Here is a 21,116-nt window from a genome sequence, read left to right on the forward strand (position 1 = left end):
AGGCTCGTCGCACCCCGCCCCACAAAGCTCCAATCGCCGCCGGCGCCCGAGGGGGAGGTGGCCGGTTAGGGAGTCCGGGAAAAGTGCGCGGAGGTGCGCGTTGCGTATCCAGGGGTCTGTACCCGGCGGCACTGCGGGACGCGGCGGGGCGGGAAATGTCCGGCCGTCCCCGCCCCGCGCCCTGGGCCCAGCGCCCGGCAAGCCAGGAGTGGGGTCCATGCCCCCGGTGGGCGTGGACCGGGGAAGACGATGGCGCCGGCGGCGTCGAAGCTGCGGGCGGAGGCTGGACTAGGGCCGCTCCCGCGGCGGGCACTCTCCCAGTACCTGCGCCTTTTGCGGCTCTACCCAGTACTCACCAAAGCGGCCACCAGGTCTGCGCGGAGCGGCGGAGGAGGGGACGAGACGGGGCCGGTGGGGTGCGAGGGTGGGCGCGGCCCAGAGCTCGGTCGGCCGGTGACCCAGCCCCATAAGTGCATCCAACGTGGGGGTTTGAATGTGGAAGGCAAAATCCCGGTGTGTCAAAATGACCCTCCAGATGCCTTAAATTAACCAGAACTCTTAGCACGTGCTGTTCTGTATATTTGGTTCCGAGCTGTAACTCGTAAACACCCTAAAATGTGGACCCAGGGACCAGACTAAAGAAGTGCACGAGCTGAAGGACCTGCTGCAGACCTCGGGTCTCCGGCCCCTCTGCCCCGGAGGTAGCGGTCGTCCGGGGTAAAAGGGGACTGGGGGAAACATCTGTCACCCGCTCGGCTCTGCGCAGGTTCTGCAGCTACCTTCCAGTTCGTTAGTACCTGCTCTTGTTTTGAGGCTAGGTTAGACTGGGGCTTCCCTGGTACCTGCTCTTGTTTTGAGTCCAGGATAGGCTGGGGATTCCCTGATGGCTCAGTCGGTAAAGAATCTGCCTGCAATGCAAGAGACCCGGGTTCGGTTCCTTTGTCGGGAAGAGCCCCTGAAGAAGGAAATGGCAACCTATTCCAGTATTCTTACCTGGGAAATCCCATGGACAAAGGAGCCCGGCGGGCTAGGGCTACAGGCCCTGGGGTCGTAAGAGTCGCACAGGACTTCCCGACTAAACCACGACCACCACAAGATGGACTAAATGGGTTGAGGAAGGGCGAGGAAGGCTAGACCGGGTGGGAGGTGTTAAGACATGCTTAACAGCTTTGCATTTGGGAGAAAGCTGACACAGTGCCCTCCTTGCTGTAGTTAGGTGGGCCCTTTGATTTGGAGTACTAAACATTTTATGAGACATCCCCTCTTCCTTTTAGTTAATCCGTTTTACAAGTTTGTCCCCTTTTATTAATACAGCCTTTCATACATGTGTACAGCTCCTTCCTGTCTGGGGAGCATTAGCGATGATTGAAATAAGTAGGTCCTGTCCCTACCCTCACGGATCTTGCATTCTAGTGAAGAACTAGTCAAAAAGTAGATAAATGTATAACACAGCTAAAGTGGTCAGGGAAGTTTTATTTGAGGAGGTGACACTTAAATAGAAGCCTGAAGAAGGAACAGGCTGTACAAAAAAGGGAATCAGAGGGCACAGCAGGAGCAAAGGTCCTGAGGGAGGAGCAATCTAATAGTGGTGGAGTGGAAGATGGGCCTGTGTTCCTGGAGAAAATGAACAACAACCAAGAGAGAGGAAGAGGAAGAAGTAGTGAAAGATCAGATCAAGAGGCTCCTTGTCTCGTCCAAGAATTTTGGACTTTACAGCTTAGAAAGCTTCTCAGAATGCAGATATAGACCAATTATTAAGTAGCTGGGCCCACCTCCACCTTTCTATTTGAAAGTTTTATTGTGATGATTGTAGATTTACATGTGCGCTTATGCTAAGTTGCTTCAGTCATGTCTGACTTTGCGACCCTGTGGACTGCAGCCCACCCGGCTCCTCTGTCCATGGGATTCTCCAGGCAAGAATAACTGGAGTGGGTTGCCAGTCCCTCCCCCAGGAGATCTTCCCGATCCAGGGATCGAACCTGTGTCTCTTGCGTCTCCTGCATGGCAGGTTCTTTACCACTAGCGCCACCTGGGAAGCCCCAGATTCACATGTAGTTGTAAGAAACACCACAGGGAGATCCCTTGTATACTTTCCCCAATTTCCCCCATTGGCAACATTCTGTAAAACTGTAGTATCACAACCAGGACACTGCATAGATAACAGACCATAGGACTTATTCAGATTTCCCCAGCTTTTCTTGTTCTCCTCTGTGACTGTAGGTGTTAAGTTCTATGCAGTTTTGTCACATGTATAGGTTTGTGTGTCTACCACCAGAGTCAAAATACAGAAAATTTTCGTCATAAGGAACCCTTGTGTTGCCTTTTATAACTAAACAGGGTAACTTTTTCCAAAATTATGTGATAGCATCACAATCCAGGTATGACACTTATACAACCCACCGATTGGAAATCTTACCATGCTTCTGTGTGTGTATAAGTTCTGCCGTCTCCACCTTTTCATGCAGGGAACTTACATTTCGCTGCTCTGATAAGGGTTCATCTCCACCCATCCCCAGCATGTTCTTCGAACCACTGTGCTAGTTATGTGCAGGAATAGATATCCGCCCCCCAGCCCCGGTAGTTCACTTCTGTTTTCTGAATACCCCTCTCTCCACAGTGGCATTTTGTCAGCACTTGGGAACTTCCTGGCACAGTTGATTGAGAAGCAGCAGAAAAAAGAAAACTGCTCTCAAAAGCTAGATGTCAGCGGGCCTCTCAGATATGCCATCTATGGGTGAGTTCCATAAAGGGACTGGTTTACTCAGTAGCAGGCTAAGTGCGACAAAGCTAGGATATCAACACCTGGAATTACCTAATTTGGAAAAGTAATTTTTAAAAAAGCATTGAAGTCATCATGGGAGAAAAATCTGGATGATATACGTTAGCTTCACTTGTTTTGTAGTTTTATTTGGTTTTTATTTTGAATTGCATGGGTGAGGGTGGCCATAGTAATTGAGCTGAGAGGCCTGAGGGCATCTAAACCTGAAATCAGACTTCAAGACCCAAAGACTCTGAAAGAGGGAAACAGACTCAAATATGACCAGTTAGTTTCTGTTGTTAAATTCAGAGCATAACCATTCAGAAAAGAAATCCTTAGGTATCCTGAAAATTGTCATTTCTGAACTACTTTTTAAATCGCAAAAGCACAGAGATTCAGAAGTTTTATCTATTAAATCTACCCCGAGTTCTCTGGCCAACAACACTGTTTGTATACATGGATTATTTAGAAATCTTTTGCAATAGGACTGATTTTTTTCAATTCAAAATTCACAAACAACATTTTTGTATTGTAAGCATGCTAACTTGACTCATCACAGCTTTTCCCATAATGTATTTAAAGTCCTAATCCCTCCAAAGAGGGGGTGGTAATCCCTCCACCTGGGAGTGATTCTGATGCATTCCCCTTATCCAGTCACAGTTTTCCATCCTCAAGACTTTCTGTTTCTCTTCCTCCTGAGAAGCCCTGCTCTGGGCCAGTTAACATTCCATGAAAGGGTGGAGAAAGACGAGGGAAAACCACTTTTTTAAAGGCTTGGCACTGTGGAGCTGGAAGGCCCCTGGGCCCCTGCTCATCTTTTGGTTCTGGATTTCATGGAGTCTCAGATCTGTTGATCCAGTAGACATGGTGGCAGGGTTCAGTTTTCTTCCTGAGTACACTGTGCTGTTTGGAATGAAAAATAATACAGACAAGCCAGTGCACAGCACCAGATCTCAGCCCTGATAATGATCGGAGAGAGTTTGATAAAAAGCTCTGACACCCGGGATGCTTCTGTTTATTTGCCGAGCACCTTCTCTGAGCCAGGCCCTGTCCAGACAGAGCAGTGAACAGATAGACACAATCCTGTCTTGCGGCATTTACCTTCTAGGGTGAAGAGAGGGCACTGTATAAACAAATGAGACCATGACATCCAGTGATAAATGCTCTGAAGAAAATGGACAGGGCCTGGAATAGAGAGTGGCTGGGACAGCGGTAGGTTCATTATTCAGGACAATTGGAAGGAACTCTCTGAGCCAAGTATTGAAAAGGAGCCAGCCATGTGATGACAAGGGGGTGCAAAGCACGAACAAGCCTGGTCTGTCAGAGGCAAAAATGAATGCCTGGAGCAGATGCATTGAAAGCATGTTTTCTAGAAGGGCCACACAGACCTCTGTAGTCAGTGCTGAGGGACTCCAGGGAGGCAGGTGTTAGGATCTGGGGTTTGAGGATGAAGGGTGTATCCAACTCACCCCCACCGCGGGCCTCAGGTTTTTTTTTACAGGGCCACTGGGTCACTTCTTCTACCTCTTGATGGAGCGCTGGATCCCTTCCGAGGTCCCCTTGGCAAGCATCAAGAGGCTCCTCCTGGACCGCCTTCTCTTCGCACCCGCCTTCCTGTCTTTGTTCTTCCTTGTCATGAACTTCCTGGAGGTCGGTCTCTAGCACTCATGCACGCCAGCTATTCTTTGGCATAAGGATAATGTGGTTGGAATTCAGAGGGTCTCTGAACTTTTCAGTCAAGTTGAAGTTTCACATTGTCCTCTATGAAATATCAGAAGCAAAGCACAGTAGTATTAGCAGTACCTGTTGGCCTGATGTAAGCGTCCCAGGTAGAGAGGGCTGTCACATGTCCATTGTCACAGTTACCCCAGAGTATTGTTTATGCTCATCACTCCTTACACCTTTCAGCAGGTCTTATCACTGAATGTGTTAGTGAAAAAGCACATATACTGGTTTATAAGAATGTTTCTGAATGTTTCGATAGCTATTCAGTTCAGTTCAGTTGCTCAGTTGTGTCCAACTCTTTGCAACCCCGTGTGCTGCAGCATGCCAGGCCCCACTGTCTGTCACCAACTCCCATACTTCAGTATAATTGATTTCTTTGTACTCCCACATATTTTATTATACATTTCAAAACATTCTGGGAAGTGGATGCATGGGCTTCACCAGACACCAGAGGGGTCCATGGACCTTGCAGAACCCTGTGCTCACTCGGGATGTGGACATCACAAGTGCTCTGAAGAGTTAACTTATCAGCATAGACTTAACATGGCAATGGAAAACTTGAGAGGTGTGTTCACCCAACCTTATTCCCACTACCTACCACCCTCACCATCTCCTTTCCGTCCTCTGTGTGCTGAGATGTGTCACGTTCTGCCCTGGAAGTAATTTATTTCAACCAATCACAGCAAGTAAACACTTCTCACTTGGGTTTTATTTTGAAACCACATCTCAAGTTCTTGTTAGTAAGGAGAACACCCATTGCTGTCTAAAGTGACCCTGGTGGGAGGTAGGAAAGATGTTTAAACTTCCCTGTGATTCCTAATAAGTCCCTGATAGTAAAAAGAAATATCTGGGAAGTCCTTAGGAAATCAAATAGGAGAAAGTGAAAGGGTGCCTGTGTTAGGATTGAGGGTACCACAGCAGTTTCTCCCTATTTTTTCCTTCCAGATAGGAAGTGAGTATATTTTCATTAAAAAATAAATACCCTACACGGATAAGGCAAATGTTACCAAGGCACATAAAGTTCCCACCACATAATGACACATGTGAGACCACACTCTCCATACGGCACACACACTACAAGCTGCTTCCACATCCGTCATTCTGTGATCCAGACGTGTGCCTGTCCCTGTTGTATAGGGATTCCTTCATGGTCAATTCCTAGAATTGTTATCCAAAAAGGCTGTCCTTGTCTGTCCTCCCTACAGTGGTGCAGAATGATAGCATCCGCTGACATCTCTTGAGCACTGAGCTCTGCATCCAGTGCTTCAGGTCTTTGAGCCTAACATCAACCCACTTGACAGCTGAGGAAGCTGAGGCCTTCAGTTATTTACAGGGTAAATACTGGCCTAAGGTGCTGTAACTGTGAGTCACTGAGTCAGGATTCAGACACAAGCTTTGTGATCCCAGAGACCTCTAAGCTCTTGTTGTGGAGCACAAGCTCTAGGCACGCAGGGTCAGTAGTTGCAGCTCTCCAGCTCTAGAATGTGGGCTCAATAGTAGTGGTGCCAGACTCAGTTGCTGTGCAGCATGTGGAAGCTTCCCGGACGGGGGATCAAACCCGTGTCCCCTGCACTGGGAGGCAGATTCTTAATCACTGCCCAACCCGGGAAGTCAGGTGAAAAATATTTTCTGTATCTTTATGAGGTTGGGTGTCTTTCTATATGCTTATCTGTATTTCTTCCACTAACTCTGCTCATTTCCTCTTAGAATGTTTGCATTTTTTCTTTCTTGTATGTTTGTACATATTAAGGATATCCATCCTTTGCCAAATAAAAGTTACAGATATTTTTACCATTTTTAGGTGTTTGTTTTAAGTTCATAAAAATGTTTGTGTAAGTTATATAAAGTATCTTATAGTGTCTTTCTCCATACAAAAGCTTAAAAAGTCATGTATTCAAATCTTCTAGTCTTTTCCTTCATAGGCTTCCTTAAAGGAAGATACTGGAAATATTTTCCTGTATTTTCTTCTTCTACTCTTATGATTTTATTTTGTACATTTTGATAGGCCCAAAGATAATAGAAATATTTTCCTATGCTTTCCTGTAGTATTATGTGTTTTTAATATAGTGTGAGATGTACTTCGGTCTATGGGCTTCCTGGGTGGGTCAGCGGTAAAGAATCTGCCTGCCAATGCAGGAGATGTGGATTCAATCCCTGGGTGGGGAAGATCCTCTGGAGGAGGAAATGGCAACCTATTCCAGTATTCTGGGAAATCCCATGGACAGAGGAGCCTGGTGGGCTACAGTCCATGGAGTCTCAACGCACCTTAACGATGAAACCACCGCTGCCACCACCAGACTTTTTAATTGCCCTAACTGTACAGAATTTAAAAATCTCTAGTAAAGCAAGCCTTCCTTTCTTACTCTTTTTCAAGATGGGTATTCTTGTGCATCTATCCTTCCAGGTGACATTTAGAATCATTTACTGGGGTCTATTTTTTAAAAAGAACTCCTGACAAGTTTTGATAGGAAATGCATCAACTTCAGAGGTTATTCTGGAAAGAACTGACAGCTGAGCCATCAGCAGCTGCAATTCTGGTGCCCAGGCTAGCAGTGTGAATCACACCATCATCAACTCAGCTCTCAGGGGTCTCGGGCAAAGGTCACACACAATGAGAGCACTGTTCCGATGATCTTCCTATTGGATTGTTAGTTCATCTGGCTGTATCACTGATCAAGCACATGCATGTGCTATGTCCATATAAATGGAACAAAACATGAAGTTTTAAAGAAATCATTGAGTTAGGCTTTGGGGTCCTTCGCCTAGAAGGCCGGTATTGCTCATGGTCTGCGTTTCCCCACCTTTGCAGGGGCAGGACACCGCCGCTTTCGCTGCCAAGATGAAGAGCGGGTTCTGGCCAGCGCTGCGGATGAACTGGCGAGTGTGGACACCTGTGCAGTTTATTAACATCAACTATATCCCTGTGCAGGTGAGGCCAGCCAGCTGCCAGCATGGAGCCACAGGGGGCTTCAAGCTCCCCTAGAGCCCAGCCTTTTTCCTGAGCCTTGGGTCATCCCAGGTTCTGGATTCCTCCCGAGGCTTTTCTCTCTGCTTCAAGTTGTTACCATTACTGGATTTGAGGAGGCAAAGCGACACAGGGGGGCCCAAGCTGGGTCCACGCTGTGCCCCTTCATCCCAGGCTGTGCTCAGCTTTCTAGGGTTGGATGCCCACCCCCATCCCCCACCTTAGATTGCAGCCCAAGGCAGCCTCACCCGCAGGGACATCAGAGCCAAACCTGAGTGAGGCGGGGGCGGGCTCTGAGTGGTAAGGGGCACAGTGTCTGGGCATGAACCAATTCACTGACCTCTGGCCGCTGGCCCTAGGCAGGCAGCTGAGGGGCCACCCTCCGGTTGGTTGAAGGCCCTGCCATTGTCCACTGTCCTCACACCCAGTATAGCTCACCTGTGACTGGGTCTCAAGACCACTGCCAGGTGGACGGGCTCACAGCTGAGATTTATTAGGGCCACACAAAAGGGATGTGCGACTGGATCCTGGGACGCCATTGTAGGTGCCCCATGCTCCCTGCCCTGAGGGCTACTGGGGGCAAGCGATCATTTACCCACAAAATCAGCCAAGGCAATATTTCTGCCCAGGGTTTTACTTGGGGCTGGCACATGGACACTGCTGCCTGCACCAGAGTTCTAGACTCCGGAGAGGAGAGCAGCCACTCAGCTTCAGCCACACTGATTTTGTAGGCACTCTAGGCCCAGGGAGCCATTCTCATCAGTTGGAGAAAGGTGGAAACCCACATCCAAGTTCCCAGACACCAACCTCTCAAACAGGCCTTTGCAGAAGTTCCCAGGCCTCAGCCTGCTGTGTTACCATTTTTCTGCACACTATTTAAGTAATCTACCTGAAATTAGCTCATAAAAGCTGGTTTCCACCCTGCTTTAGATAGAGGAAAGAGACTCGGGGCAAGAGCCCCCTTGGGAAAGAGCTACCTTGAAAGGGTGGGAAGGGGGAGAAGGGAGGGCTTGGTAGTCACACACCACACACACCAAGGATAGCAGAAGACCAGAGGCAGTGAGAGACAGCAGTAGCTGATGTTGTTGGAAGTTAAAATAAAAATCGCTAAGTCTCCATTAGCTTAAATGACCTTTCCAAGAGCAATTTCAGTGGCTTGATGGGGCTGAAGCCAGATTGTTGAGGACTGAGTGGGTGAAAAAGTAGAAGATAAACTACAAAGTCTAACTACAAGTTTGTGAAGCATAGGGGCAAAACCGTAGTTAGCAGTGGTCCAGGGAAGGAGAAGGTTTGGCAGCTGGAAGAGTGGCCATGTGACAGGCACACAGCACCCCAGGCTGCCCCAGGGAGAGGGGTGGGGATGGGAGTGGCACATAAGCAGAGAGACACTTCTTCCCGTTGAGCAGAGGAGAGGAGGTCACTGTTGACTGGGAACCCCCGGCCACACCTAGGAGGGAGGTGGGAAGGGCAGGGGAGGCTGATGGGTATTTTGAGGGGAATAAAGTAGTGGTCGGCTTGGCATTGTGAAAGATAGGAGAGGAAGCTGATTGGAGATGGGGGAGCCAGCAGAGGCTAAAGACCCTTTTGTGCAGGGGCCTGGGGCAGGTGAGAAGCAGGGAGGATTGTGGTTTTTCAAGGGAGTACAACTGAGGAACAGGAAGGGAAGAAAACCGGGGATATGGACCATAGGTTCTAAGGCATATAGAGAATGAAATAAAGACATGAGAAAACAGAATGGCTGAGGATGTGGAGGGGCCTGTGGATGAGAGTAGAGAGGCTGGAAAATAGAATCCTTCTGAGTAGCTTAGGGGCAGTACTGCAAGCTTGGGGTCAGAGAGCTCCCTAAAAGGTGGTTGCAGGTGAGTGCTTAAGTGGCAGGGAGTTTATTCAACACATATGTATTGAGCACCTGCTCTATGCCCTGTGGCTGTAGACTCTGGGCTAGAGCAATTAATGAGATAGGCCAGACTGCTACTTTCCTGGAGCTTATGTGCAGGGGAGACTCAGTAATTAACTAAAGGTGATTTTAGGTGGGAGTACGTCTGTCAGATCATTGAAGCAGATAGTGGCAACAGGATGGGTCTGAGTGAACTGGTCATGGAGTTGTCAGGGAAGAGCCGGGTGAAGCTACCCACATGATGTCTGGTCCTGGGGTAAGAGGCCTACCAGGAGCTGAAGTGATCAGTGAAGGAGTGTTTTCCCTACTGTCCAGTTAACATCATCAGGCAGGGGGACTGTCTTCCTCACCCTCTCTGCTGGAGCCCAAGCACAGTGCCTCATGCAAAGTAAAGACTCAGTAAATCCAACAGTGGGTGGATGGGCTGACCAGTGGATGAGTACTGTCCTGGGGGCCTCATACTTGATGAGTATGCCCAGGACCTTCCTCTTACTTTTCACCTTACCATCTGTTCTCTCTGGCAGTTCCGGGTGCTTTTTGCAAACTTGGCGGCTCTGTTCTGGTACGCCTACCTGGCCTCTCTGGGGAAGTGAAGATGACCTGGAGAGGGTGTCAGACATACTGATGACTGGGGTGGGCTGAGAGAACAGAAATAAGCCAGCCGGGCTCTAGATCATGAGATTCAAGATGACTCGAACATGATGGATGGAGAAACAGAAATGTCTTAATGTCAGAATGGTGTTTTAAAAAGGCAATCGCTGTCCTCAGGTGGTGCTGCCCTAGAAACTTAAATATGGCAGAGATGATTTCTCCTGTCACCTTGGATTGAATTAGGATCACAATAAACTATAATGTAGCATTTTCAGTGGTGATTTTAATTTCTCAGAATAATTGCTATTGTTTTGATAGAAATGAGTGACCAGAGGACTGCTCTTGGAATTTTTTAAATGTTTAAAAATTTGTGGTAAAATATATCACAATACAACCGTTTAGCTACTTGGCCCCATAGGGCAAGGGCCCCTTAGACCAGACTTTCCCTGACCTTCTGAGAGGCCCTATATACCACCCTTTCCACTGGGTCTACTCTCCTGTTGCTTATTTACATTAGCCCTCCTTCCCTAGTTTTTCATTCTTAGAACATTCCTTCCTGATAGTCTCCCATCCTTATTTCATGGATACAATATCCCTTGGGATCTCAACTGTATATATTTTAAAATTTTCTTCTGTCCTGTGTGCTGTTTTCTGTTTTTCCAGGGTTCTTTTTTTTTTTTTTTCTATTTGATCTTTGTTGTTGTTCAGTCACTAACTCATGTCCAACTCTGCGACCCCATGAACTGCAACATGCCAGGCTCCCCCGTCCTTACTATCTCCCACAGTTTGCTCAAATTTATGTCCATCGAGTCGGTGATGCTATCCAACCATCTCATCCCCTGTCCCCTCTTCTCCTTTTGCCTTCAGTCTTTTCCAGCATCAGGGTCTTTTTCAATAAGTTGGCTCTATCCAGTCATTCCAGTGAATATTCAGGGTTGATTTGATCTTTGTTTTACCCTATCAGGATTACCTGAAATGTCTGTAAGTACTTGGATGTGTATCATTGTTAAAAGAGTCAAAGCCACTCAGACATTCTGTGGAAGGTTTCTGTACACGGCTGCACTTGTGACGCCGTCCTTGGTGGTGGCTGGCCACGCAGGGACCCGGTTTTGTTGGGGCTAGCACCTGTAACTCATCTGGCTCTTCCAGACTCACAGGACTGGATGCGCTTGCTTCTTGGCTTCCCTCAGTGAAGGCAATTAATATTCCATCTTCTCAGATCAATAACAATCTGATTTCCAGCTTTCAAAATTTTGTCAGCTGATCTCTTTGCTTGGTTTCTTCTGTGAATTCAAGCACATCTTTTTGAATTTGTCCTTTTTAAAAAAAATTTTTTTTGCTATCATTTTTCATAAGTGACCTTCTGGAAGGAGACATAAATATATGGGTTTAAGACACCATGTTCATGCAGAGGTCTGGGTATTTCTGTGGAATACGTTCATTCTTCAAAATCCAGAGTGACTTTAAAATGTAAATCGGATATCACTTCCCCATTTAAGTCTGCCAAGATGATCCAGCAGTTCCATTTAGTTGTATACACCCAGGAGAACAGAAAGCAGGGACTTGAAGAGACGTTTGTATGCCATGTTCACAGCAGCATTATTCTCAATAGCTAAAATGGGGAAACAACCCAAATGTCCATTGATGAATGAAGAGATGTTGTCCGTCAATACAGTGGAATATTATTCACCCTTAAAAACGAAGGACATTCTGACAGATGACTCAGATGAACCCTGAGGACGTTGTTAAGTGACATAATCCAGCTCCAAAGGACAAATACTGTTTGACTCTATTTCTTTCGGATTCCTGGAGCAGTCGATCTGAGACAGGAAGCAGGATGGTGGATGCCAAGGGCTGAGGACTTTAGTGTTTTAACAGGCACAGAATTTTAGTTAGGGACGATAAGAAAGTTCTGGAGATGGATCGCACAACAAAGAGAACGTGCTTAATATCCCTGAGCTGTACACCTAAAAGCGGTTACGTTGGTAAATTCTGCAGTATGTGTATTTTGCCACCGTAAAAACAAAGCAACCAGCAAACCCTGCTGGAGTGTCCTAATTCATCTGAACCAGAACCTCAAATTATCCGAGGGTTCCACCTGGGCTTTTTCCGCAGGTGCAGGTGTAAGTACTTGGGTCGGGTCCCTGCCCAGACGGCTCAACCGGGGCTCCGTCCGAGCCCTCGCTCAACCGCAGAAACGAGTCGCACAGCAGGCCTCCGGCAGCGAGTCGACCAAAGGTCTCAGAACCACTGCCTACCACCCGGCTCCGCCTTTATCCCTGGAAGTCACCGCGGCGAATAAGGCGATCGCGGCGGCTCCCGCGCAGCCAGCCGGCCGGAAGCGTACGTCCGACGAAGCGTGTCCCTCGCCGCACGCCGTCCACACCCGAGCGCGCCTGCGCGGAGCCCGTGTGGGGTCGACGCGGGACTTGACCGGCATGGCGTTCCGGCAGGCGCTACAGCTGGCGGCCTGCGGCCTGGCCGGAGGCTCGGCCGCTGTGCTCTTCTCGGCAGTGGCGGTGGGGAAGCCCCGCGCGGGCGGGGACGCGGAGCCGCGCGTGGTCGAGCCCCCGGCGTGGGCGGGGACGTCGCGCCCCGGGCCCGGCGTCTGGGACCCCAACTGGGACAGGTGCGGGGCCAGCGGCGGTAGCCCTTCCCGGGCCCTAACCTTCCCGTCTGTTCGGTGTGGTGGGTCCCACGGAGGGATGGGCGGGGCAGGTTTGCGTGCAGGTTTCTCTTTCGGTTCTCTCCGCGAGGCTGGCTGCAGACATGAGGCTTCCCTCGACCACTCTTCTGAGCGCCAGTTTCCTTGTCTGCCCAGGGGGTTGTTTTGACGAAGGAGTACCGGGATGCCCGGAGTGGTGGTTTTCAGCCCTAAACGGAGGGGTTGGACCTTAATAGGGCTCTCGTCCTTGTTTCTGTCTCTCAACTCATGAATATTCAGATTGGGTGACGGCATGCTAATTCCATATTTGGAATACTGCCGAGAGGGTCAGGTGGAGGTGGGTTCTGGAAGGGGCCTCTGCGAGGAGGCCGCGCAGGGACAGGGCCAGCTGACATACTGAGTAGGAGCATGAGGTCCAGGGGTCCCAGGCACCCCGGCCACGCGCTGTCAGTATTTTTATAGAGCACTTGGAAATGGTGGGTTCTGTGATCAGGAAGCAGTTTTTAGCCTTACTTAGTGTTAACTTAAATTTAAAAACCAAAGCAGTGCAGATCTTAAAATATTGTATTGAAACGATAGTATTTTTGATATGCTGGAGTGAATAAAGTGAGTTATTGAAATTTTTCCTGTTTCTTCCTACTTTGTAAATGTGGCTACTTGGAAATTTTAAATAACATACGTTGCCGGTGTTCTCTTTCTATTGGATGGCACTGCTCTGGGTTGTGGGATGGTTTACCCAGTCCCAGCTCTTTCCTACTTAACACTTTGAGTGTAGGGCACAGAACTAATGTTTATTGTTAGCCTCATTGTATAGAGAACTTAAGAGGTATCCTTTTTAACCTTTAATTTTTAAAGATAAATTCATTTAAAAATAATCTATTTACAGAAAAGTTGCAAAGACAATAGAGTTCCTATTTTGTTAGAGTTCCACACCTAACTTCCTCTGTTGTTAACACCTTACCCTAACATAGGGTATTTGTTACAATCAGTGAACCGGTATAGGTACAATATTATTAACTGATGTCCATACTTTATTGAGATTTCCTCAGTTTTTACTTGTAGTCCATTGTCTCTCCCAGGATCCTAAATGACAATCAGGCTTTGACAGTTTTTCAGACTTAACTTGTGATGACCTTGACAGTTCTGAAGAGTGCTGATCAGGTATTTTGTAGAATGTCCTGCAGTTGGGATTTGTCTGTTTTTCTCATGATTAGGCTGGGGTCATGTCCCTTTTAAACATCAGTACAATCTTCTTAATTTCTTGGGCCTTTCCAAAGAAATGGTCACTCTGAGGTTAAAGGACTTACTTGAGGGAGAGCCAGACTTCAGCTTTGTTTGAGGCTGATATGCTATATTTGCTTGCCAAGTCCAGATTTATGAGGGAGTAAGGAGAGTGATATCCTGCATCTGTGCCTGTGGTACCAGAGGTCTTCTCTGGCTAAGCCCCAGCTCCCCCACGACTGCCAGTGTGGCATCTCAGCCTGGTTATGTTACAGTACCCCAGGTTCACATGGCCCAAGCAGAACCCTTGAATTCACCATGACTTCCCTCAAAACTTGTTCTTCCAGCACTGTCTTAGCAGAGTACATTCTTTCCCAGCTCTGCCAGTCGCACAGACATTTAACTTCTACTGACTTCTGGTCCATGAGCTAACAGAGCCTGTCTTCACCAGACATCGTTTCTCAGCATCTTTGCTACTGCTGCACCCTCCCAGCCACAACCCCCGCCATCGGCCCTTTCCCATCACCCAGCAGGGCCAACCAGGGGGATTCCCGTGATACTAGGAACATTCTTCTCCCTGTCTGATGTGATGGCCACTGTCCCACTTGCTGCTGAGCTTTGAAAATGTGCTTTGTGTGATTGAGGAAATGGGAGTTTTAATTGTACTTAATTTTTATGATTTTGAGCGTAAGCAGCCACACGGTCAGTGGCTGCTAAGGGGCAGCACAGCATCCCTGTCAGCGAGGCCGCCCTGTGGGCATGTCCCACCTGCCCTCCCACAGCCACTCCTTCCTCCTATCTGTGTTACTGGTCCCCTTGCTATGACTGTCTGTCTCCTCACAAGGACATGAACAGCACAGAGGCTTTGCTTATCTGTCTGTCCAGATAAGCCGCCCAGGGCAGGCCTAGCACCGAGAACAGAGGACGTTGGCTCCTCCCCTACACCTCCCAACACAGGAAGCCTCTCTGTCAGAAAGACTAGGGGTGACTTGTGAGCAGGGGCACAGAGTACGCCGTCTTGTGTTTCAACATCAGGAGAGAACCACTGTCCCTGGTCAACCTGCGGAAGAGGAATCTAGAGTCTGGAGAAGAGGAGCTGACGTCCAGGCTGGACCACTGCAAGGCCAAGGCCACACGGCACATCTTCCTCATCAGGCACTCGCAGTACCATGTGGACGCCTCCCTGGAGAAGGACCGCACGCTGACGCCCCTGGGTATGTGGCTGGGCTGTCTGCTGATCCGCTAGGCAGGCCTCCTTGGACCTGTGTCAGGTGTTCTTGGCCCAGATGTGAGCTTTGTCATTAATAGTAATAATCAGTTTAATCTGACTCAAGACAGACTTTGAAAATGCTCTCAACCTTTTTTTTTTTTAATAAGTTTTAAAAAATTTATTCATTTTTGGCTGTGCTGGGTCTTTGTTGCTGTGAAGGCTTGTCTCTAGTTGTGGTGAGTGGGGGCTGCTCTGTACTTGTGTGCGGCCTTCTCTTTGCAGTGGCTTCTCTTGTGGAACACGGGCTCTAGGGCATGTGGGTTTCAGTTCTGGCACATGGGCTCAGTAGTTGCGGTTCCCGGGCTCTAGAGCACAGGCTCAGTAAGTTGTGGCACGTGGGCTTAGTTCTTCCACAGCATGTGGGATCTTCCTGGATCAGGGATTGAACCCATATCTCCTGCATTGGCAGGCAGATTCTTTGCCACTGAGCCACCCGGGAGGCCCCTCAACTTTAAGAATATTATGATGGATCCTGCCTGCAGGTGCTCTGCGGTGGCTCCGCCCGGTGCCCCATGACTTGACTTAGTTGCTGAAGAGCTTCAAAGGCTGCTTTATAAACGGTAGCATGTCTCAGGGCCCCGCCCAGTAGCAGGTTCTTGCTACTGTGAATGGTGCTGCTGGGCACATCCTCCCACCTTGGTCTTTGTGTGCCTGTATCCACAGGAGAAGTCCCTCAGACAGGAAACGCAGGGTGTTTGGAGAAGGAGTTTACATTTTTACAAATTTCTTTGTTGAGTGAGATAGTACCCTTTTGTGTGAAGGGTCTGGTGGCCTGTCCTCAGGCTCAGATAGAAGTAAAGCTGCATCTGTGATGTCACATGTCCAGCTGAAACTGACTCTCCAAGGGCGTTTCAGTTGGATTCTAAGATACATTTGAGGAAAAGCATTTGTATTTGCACCCAGACCTTAGCAGTGCTGGTTGTCCGTCCTCACATGTTGACATCTGTAGTGATTGCACGGCTGGTCACTGGAGCATTAAAACCCAATCTTTGGATAAAGTTGAGTAAGAACAGTGTAATGGACCCAGAAATAGTAAACAGGACTCCACCCAAACTTGAGCCACGCTGAACCGTGGCTGGGTGTTGTTTTTTTTTCTTTTTTGAAGATTTATTTATATATGGATGCCCTGGGTCTTCGTTGCTGTGTGTGGGCTTTTCTCTAGTTGTGAGCGGGGGCTGTTCTTCATTACAGTGCATAGGCTTCTCACTGTAGTGGCTTCTCTTGTTGAGGAGCATGGGCTCGGTAGTTGTGGTGCACAGGCTTAGTTGCTTTGCAGCTGTGGGATCTTCCTGGACTAGGGATCAAACCCATGTCCCCTGCATTGGCAGGTGGATTCTTATCCACTGTGCCACCAGGGAAGTCCTTGAGGCCATTGTTTTTGATGCTTTTTCTGGATGGGCCTGGAGGTAGCTGGTCTGTCTCACTGACTTTACCAGTTGAAAGCCTGACTTCTTCCTTAGGCCTAAGACCTGGGAGGGGCTGCCCGTTTTGTCCCCCAGCCCTAATGGTGCTTGGTAAAGTCTGAAGTATTTGTGAAATAGAAACAAGCAGGAACTCCCACCACCTGTAATTCTCCAGTGTATTCCACCTTCAAGGTCGTGAGCAGGCTGAATTAACTGGTCTCCGACTTGCAAGCTTGGGGTTGAAGTTTAATAAAATCGTCCATTCCTCCATGACCCGTGCAGTAGAAACCACTGACATCATCAGCAAACACCTGCCAGGTGAGTGCCAGGCACCCTAGGTGCCCAGCAGCAGGTAGGGAGGGGTGGCTGCTCCTAAAGGGGCTGAGTCCTGTGCTTCTCTGCAGGAGTCTGCAAGGTCAGCACAGACCTGCTGAGGGAAGGCGCCCCCATCGAGCCCGACCCCCCCGTGTCTCACTGGAAGCCAGAGGCTGTGGTAAAAAAAAACTCCCCCCGGGGCAGCCTCCTGTGGGGAGCAGCCTCCTCTCTGCCCTTGGGCTCCTGGTAGCAGCGGGGCCCACACTGCCTCCATACGCACGATTCCTTCTTCTGCCCCCAGCAGTATTATGAAGATGGAGCGCGGATCGAGGCCGCCTTCCGGAACTATATCCACCGGGCGGACGCCAAGCAGCAGGAGGACAGCTATGAGATCTTCATCTGCCACGCCAATGTCATTCGCTACATCGTGTGCCGGTGAGGGGTCCTGCCGGATGCCCTTGGCCCTACTTCCCCTCTTGCCAGCCACAGCGTGTCTCCTCCAGCTGGTGGTCTGGTAGAATGGCTTTCAGTCCAGTTTTCTCATGACTGTGTTTTTGGTGGGAATAGACCAGACCAAGTGCCCTGTGTTGGCAGTCTTTCCCTGGCAATGTTGTGGTTGCTTGGTTCAGGCGCTATGTGCTGGCTGCTCACACTGCAAAGTCACGTTTTATACGCCAACATCCCATTTCCCTGACATGCAGTGACTGGTTTAGCACCTGTCACTGGATCATGCTGCCATGGTTACTCGATGTTTGCCTCATAGTTTCGTATTTCCCTTAGCTTATTAACTGGAAATTTTTTGGAATTATGGGCTCATGGACCTGTTTGTGCAGGATTATAACCTGTGAGCGTGTTAGTCACTTCCCTATTCCAGCTGATCCAGGGTATGAAGTCGGGAGCTTCTCCAGGGGCTCCTGTCATTGGAGCCAGCCAACCACTTCCCTGTGTCCTGGCCCCACCAAGTTCCAGGCCTTCACAGTGATGCCTGCTCTGAGCCACATCCATGAGTCACAGAGGGCCTGGACCTGGAAAGGCCAGCAGGGTGCTCATGTATTTGACCAAATCCCACGTAGAGCAAGATGTGAAATAACTGTAACCCTGCCTCCCCTGGATCCATTAGAAGCTGTTTGGCAGGTGCTTCAGGAGCTGAGGGGATCCCCCTTCTCACATGGGCCCATTTGTCCAGATATCACACACGGCTCCAGGCGAGAAGCGCCATGCTGGGAGAGCAGGTTCCAGGCCAGGTCGAATGCTGCTGGGAGGAAGGGCTGGGCTGCAGGCTTGTAGCCTGAGCCTTTGTGCTGCTTTTAACACCCAGAAGCCAGCCACCTGAGCTTTGACTTCTGGGCTGTGTAAAACACACATCCTTCCATATCCCAGGACAGTACTGACCCAGCATCACTGGGAGGCGAACCCAGTGCTGAAAACGGGCCAGAAATGACTGGGCTTGGAGCAGTGGTGCCTGTGCTAAAGACAGGGTTGCTGGGAGCCAGGGCCTCTGCCCCAGGAAATGGGAGGGCAACCTGCCCCCTAACTCAGGAGTTTTTTAAAGTGGTGAGTGTGATGCTGAGATTTTGAAAAGCAGTGTGTAGGTAGTTATTCAAGTCGGTAAAACTCTTGACAGAGTAGTGGTGAGACAAGCCACGGGGCTGCCGCATGTCGACCCCAAAGTTCTAGGGCAAGAAGAGTGTCTGGTAACATGGACAGAGGCTGTACTCATGCTGGGCTCTTCAGCAAATACTAACTGTGCCTCAAAAGCACTTTTAAGAGCATGAAAACACTCCAGGGGTCGTGGTTGGGCCTGTTGCACCATTTGGCTGCCCTCTGCCCCCTTTTGGTTACACTGGGAAAGCAGGTTAAGTTGCATGCATTTATTAACCAGTGTGCTTGTGACTTACCTGCAGGTCTCGAGCGTGGTTGATCCCCATCTCAGAGGGACTGGACTCTCCCCTACCCCTTGTTGGACTGTTAGGTTGACATCTGCCTGGCAGCTCCTTTCTCTGAGAAACCCCATCTGAAAACAGGAGGGACTTACAGATGCTGGATCCAGCCTCTGGAAGTCTGACCAGGGGTTTCTCATCTGGGGTGGGGGACCCTCAGCTTTGTCGAGACCTGGCCCACCTGGCCTGTTTCTAGCACATTCTTTCTTCTCCTCAGGGCGCTGCAGTTCCCTCCAGAAGGATGGCTCCGCCTTTCCCTCAACAACGGCAGCATTACCCACCTGGTGGTCCGGCCCGATGGCCGAGTGGCTCTCAGGGCCCTTGGGGACACAGGGTTCATGCCTCCTGACAAGATCTCCCGTTCCTGAGGGCCGCTTGGAGGCCCCGTGTCCTCCTTAGCCCCTCGCCGGCCTGGTGTGGGTGCCGCCAAGACCGCAGCTTCCCCCGTGTCCCCCCCACAGGCTGCGCAGCGGGGACAGCCACCTCTAGGCAGCAGGAAGGCAAAAGGATCTGCAACACAGAGTTCTTAACTCACGGTCCAGGAAGGAAAAGGGAAGCACTTGGATCAGACCAGCTTCATCTCTTTCGCAGGGTGTCTGCCTCCTTCTCATCCAGGACGAGCCTGAGGGGTCCAAGCAGGCCTGTTTGAGGGACTGGATGAGGCCCCCCAGATGCTGTGACTGTGGGGACCAGGCAGACACGGCAGCAGGCTGTCCGCCAGCAGAGCCCGTCAGGCAGGAGGAAGAGGAGGAGGGCGCAGCGCTTCTTCCGTTTGTAACTTATTCTGCTTCGTACATTCGTTTCCTAAAACTCTTGTCACTTACATAAAGATTTTCCTCATCTGGTTCTTGCTTTGAAAACCACTTTCTCACTCCAAAGTCACACCTCCCTGTAGCTGTGGAATCTGAACTTTTGTGTCGTGACGCCTTTCTGGACACACAGGAGGAGCACCTTGGCTGGTGAGGGAGGTGACTCAAGCTGCTGGCCTCGCCAGAGAGGCAGTGATGAATGCCTCAGGAGTGGCCCATTTCAGTAAAACGTCCAACTGACAGTTCAGTCCTTGTTTGCCTCTGGCTGTTAATCTTTCATGCTTATGGATTAAAATATTTAGTATGTCCATCCCAAATTTGTTATTTTAGGAGAAAGTACAGTTTTTATTAAGTGGTTATGAACATTTTCTGTAATCAGTGCAACTAATTGGAGTATTTGATGTTTCTGTCAATTTTGGAAATAACTACAAAATAAAATTTTATTTTACTGGTTTTTCAAAGTACTAATTGTGAATGTTTTAAAACAAGAGGCCTGTGCATGACAAACAGCAGCCCCAAATAGCAGAGAAAGTCTCAGCAGAAAGCCCTTTTCCCCAGTACCTTGGGTACCCCGGGCTGAAGTTTTGCAGGGTATCTGCCCAAGAGGGGCCTCGGTGAGAGGCCCTGACCCAGGACAGGGAGCTTAAGTGGTTTTCTAAAAGCAACAACCATACACCAATCTGTAGAAATAGTTTTGACAAGTTAGCCAGGGGCTGTGCCAACGTCCAAAACCAGAAAAGTGCAAGGCAGCACCAGGTGTCTGGCCTCGGGTGCTGTGAGATCCCGTAGTCGAGCCCTGGGCACCCAGACCGTCAGCACCTGCAGGTCCTCCGTTTCCTTGGGTTTGTGTGGTCATATTGCTGTCCTGTCTGCAGACCTGTCTTTTCAGTGGCGTGTCCACCCTTTGCACTTGATTGCTGAGGAGCAGGGCCAACGTTTCAGAAACAGGAAGTGAGCCCAGGAGCAGGACAAGGGTGTCTTGATGGGGTCAGTTACAAGGGCCCAGGAAACCACCCTGAGGTGGGACATATGACCGAGAACTTACAAAATGTCAGGAAAGACATCCTAAATGTGACCAACATAAAAACCCACCCCAAGAGCCTGTGTGTCAGAAGGGATCCCAAACTGACAGCAGTGGGAATGAAAGTGGTTCCTACTGGGCTGCATTGCGGGTCTCCACACGGAATGAGAAACATGTGCCTCTGACTGCCTGAGCACACCTGGCTTGGGGATGGGATGGTGATGTGCCCAGTGACTGGCAACTGTACCCTACAGGACAGTCACCCTACAACCATCCTCTCTGAGCTGTGAACGCTTCTGGAAACATCCAAAAACTACCCCAGAAGATCTGGTTGCGTGTGTGGCGCCTGCTCTTCCCCAGGAGAGGGGACCCTCTGGAGCCCCTGCACTGTAGCCCACGGCACAGCCACCACCCACCATGATGGGGTTCCCATCACCTCTCTCCAACCAAAGACATTACATACTGATTGTCAACATCACAGAAAAAGGCTTCCTGTTTCATGGGACACTTAGGAAATATGTGCTAGTTTAACTGAT

General features: G+C 49.5%; 2 protein-coding genes across 3 annotated transcripts; both read left to right on the forward strand.

The window, feature by feature from the left end:
* The first annotated feature begins 104 nt into the window (after positions 1 to 104).
* Positions 105 to 10,210, forward strand: PXMP2 (peroxisomal membrane protein 2). The gene is made up of 5 exons (XM_006078252.4): positions 105 to 371; positions 2,618 to 2,734; positions 4,246 to 4,408; positions 7,293 to 7,412; positions 9,870 to 10,210. Exons 1-5 carry the CDS (start codon positions 250 to 252, stop codon positions 9,936 to 9,938), a joined length of 591 nt encoding a protein of 196 aa, XP_006078314.1. The 5' UTR covers positions 105 to 249; the 3' UTR covers positions 9,939 to 10,210.
* Positions 10,211 to 10,845: 635 nt separating this feature from the next.
* PGAM5 (PGAM family member 5, mitochondrial serine/threonine protein phosphatase) lies at positions 10,846 to 20,023 on the forward strand. 2 transcript variants are annotated; one of them, XM_006078251.4, is made up of 6 exons: positions 10,846 to 12,565; positions 14,858 to 15,036; positions 16,688 to 16,813; positions 16,900 to 16,988; positions 17,115 to 17,245; positions 18,968 to 20,023. In XM_006078251.4, exons 1-6 carry the CDS (start codon positions 12,375 to 12,377, stop codon positions 19,116 to 19,118), a joined length of 867 nt encoding a protein of 288 aa, XP_006078313.1. In that variant the 5' UTR covers positions 10,846 to 12,374; the 3' UTR covers positions 19,119 to 20,023. The 2 variants fall into 2 exon arrangements, with proteins under 2 accessions (XP_006078313.1, XP_006078312.1); XM_006078250.4 differs by having other exon boundaries at positions 11,289 to 12,565; positions 17,112 to 17,245.
* The last annotated feature ends 1,093 nt before the right edge of the window (positions 20,024 to 21,116 follow it).

Source organism: Bubalus bubalis, chromosome 17 (assembly GCF_019923935.1).
Source record: "Bubalus bubalis isolate 160015118507 breed Murrah chromosome 17, NDDB_SH_1, whole genome shotgun sequence".
NCBI lineage: Eukaryota > Metazoa > Chordata > Mammalia > Artiodactyla > Bovidae > Bubalus > Bubalus bubalis.

Excerpts from the sequence above, each read along its gene's own strand:
- PXMP2 (XM_006078252.4), top strand. The coding sequence starts at position 250 with ATGGCGCCGGCGGCGTCGAAGCTGCGGGCGGAGGCTGGACTAGGGCCG. Across the intron at positions 2,735-4,245 it reads CTCAGATATGCCATCTATGG|GTTTTTTTTTACAGGGCCAC; the intron begins GTGAGTTCCATA and ends CGCGGGCCTCAG. Across the intron at positions 4,409-7,292 it reads TTGTCATGAACTTCCTGGAG|GGGCAGGACACCGCCGCTTT; the intron begins GTCGGTCTCTAG and ends CCACCTTTGCAG.
- PGAM5 (XM_006078250.4), top strand. The coding sequence starts at position 12,375 with ATGGCGTTCCGGCAGGCGCTACAGCTGGCGGCCTGCGGCCTGGCCGGA. Across the intron at positions 15,037-16,687 it reads CCGCACGCTGACGCCCCTGG|GTCGTGAGCAGGCTGAATTA; the intron begins GTATGTGGCTGG and ends TCCACCTTCAAG. Across the intron at positions 16,814-16,899 it reads CATCAGCAAACACCTGCCAG|GAGTCTGCAAGGTCAGCACA; the intron begins GTGAGTGCCAGG and ends GCTTCTCTGCAG.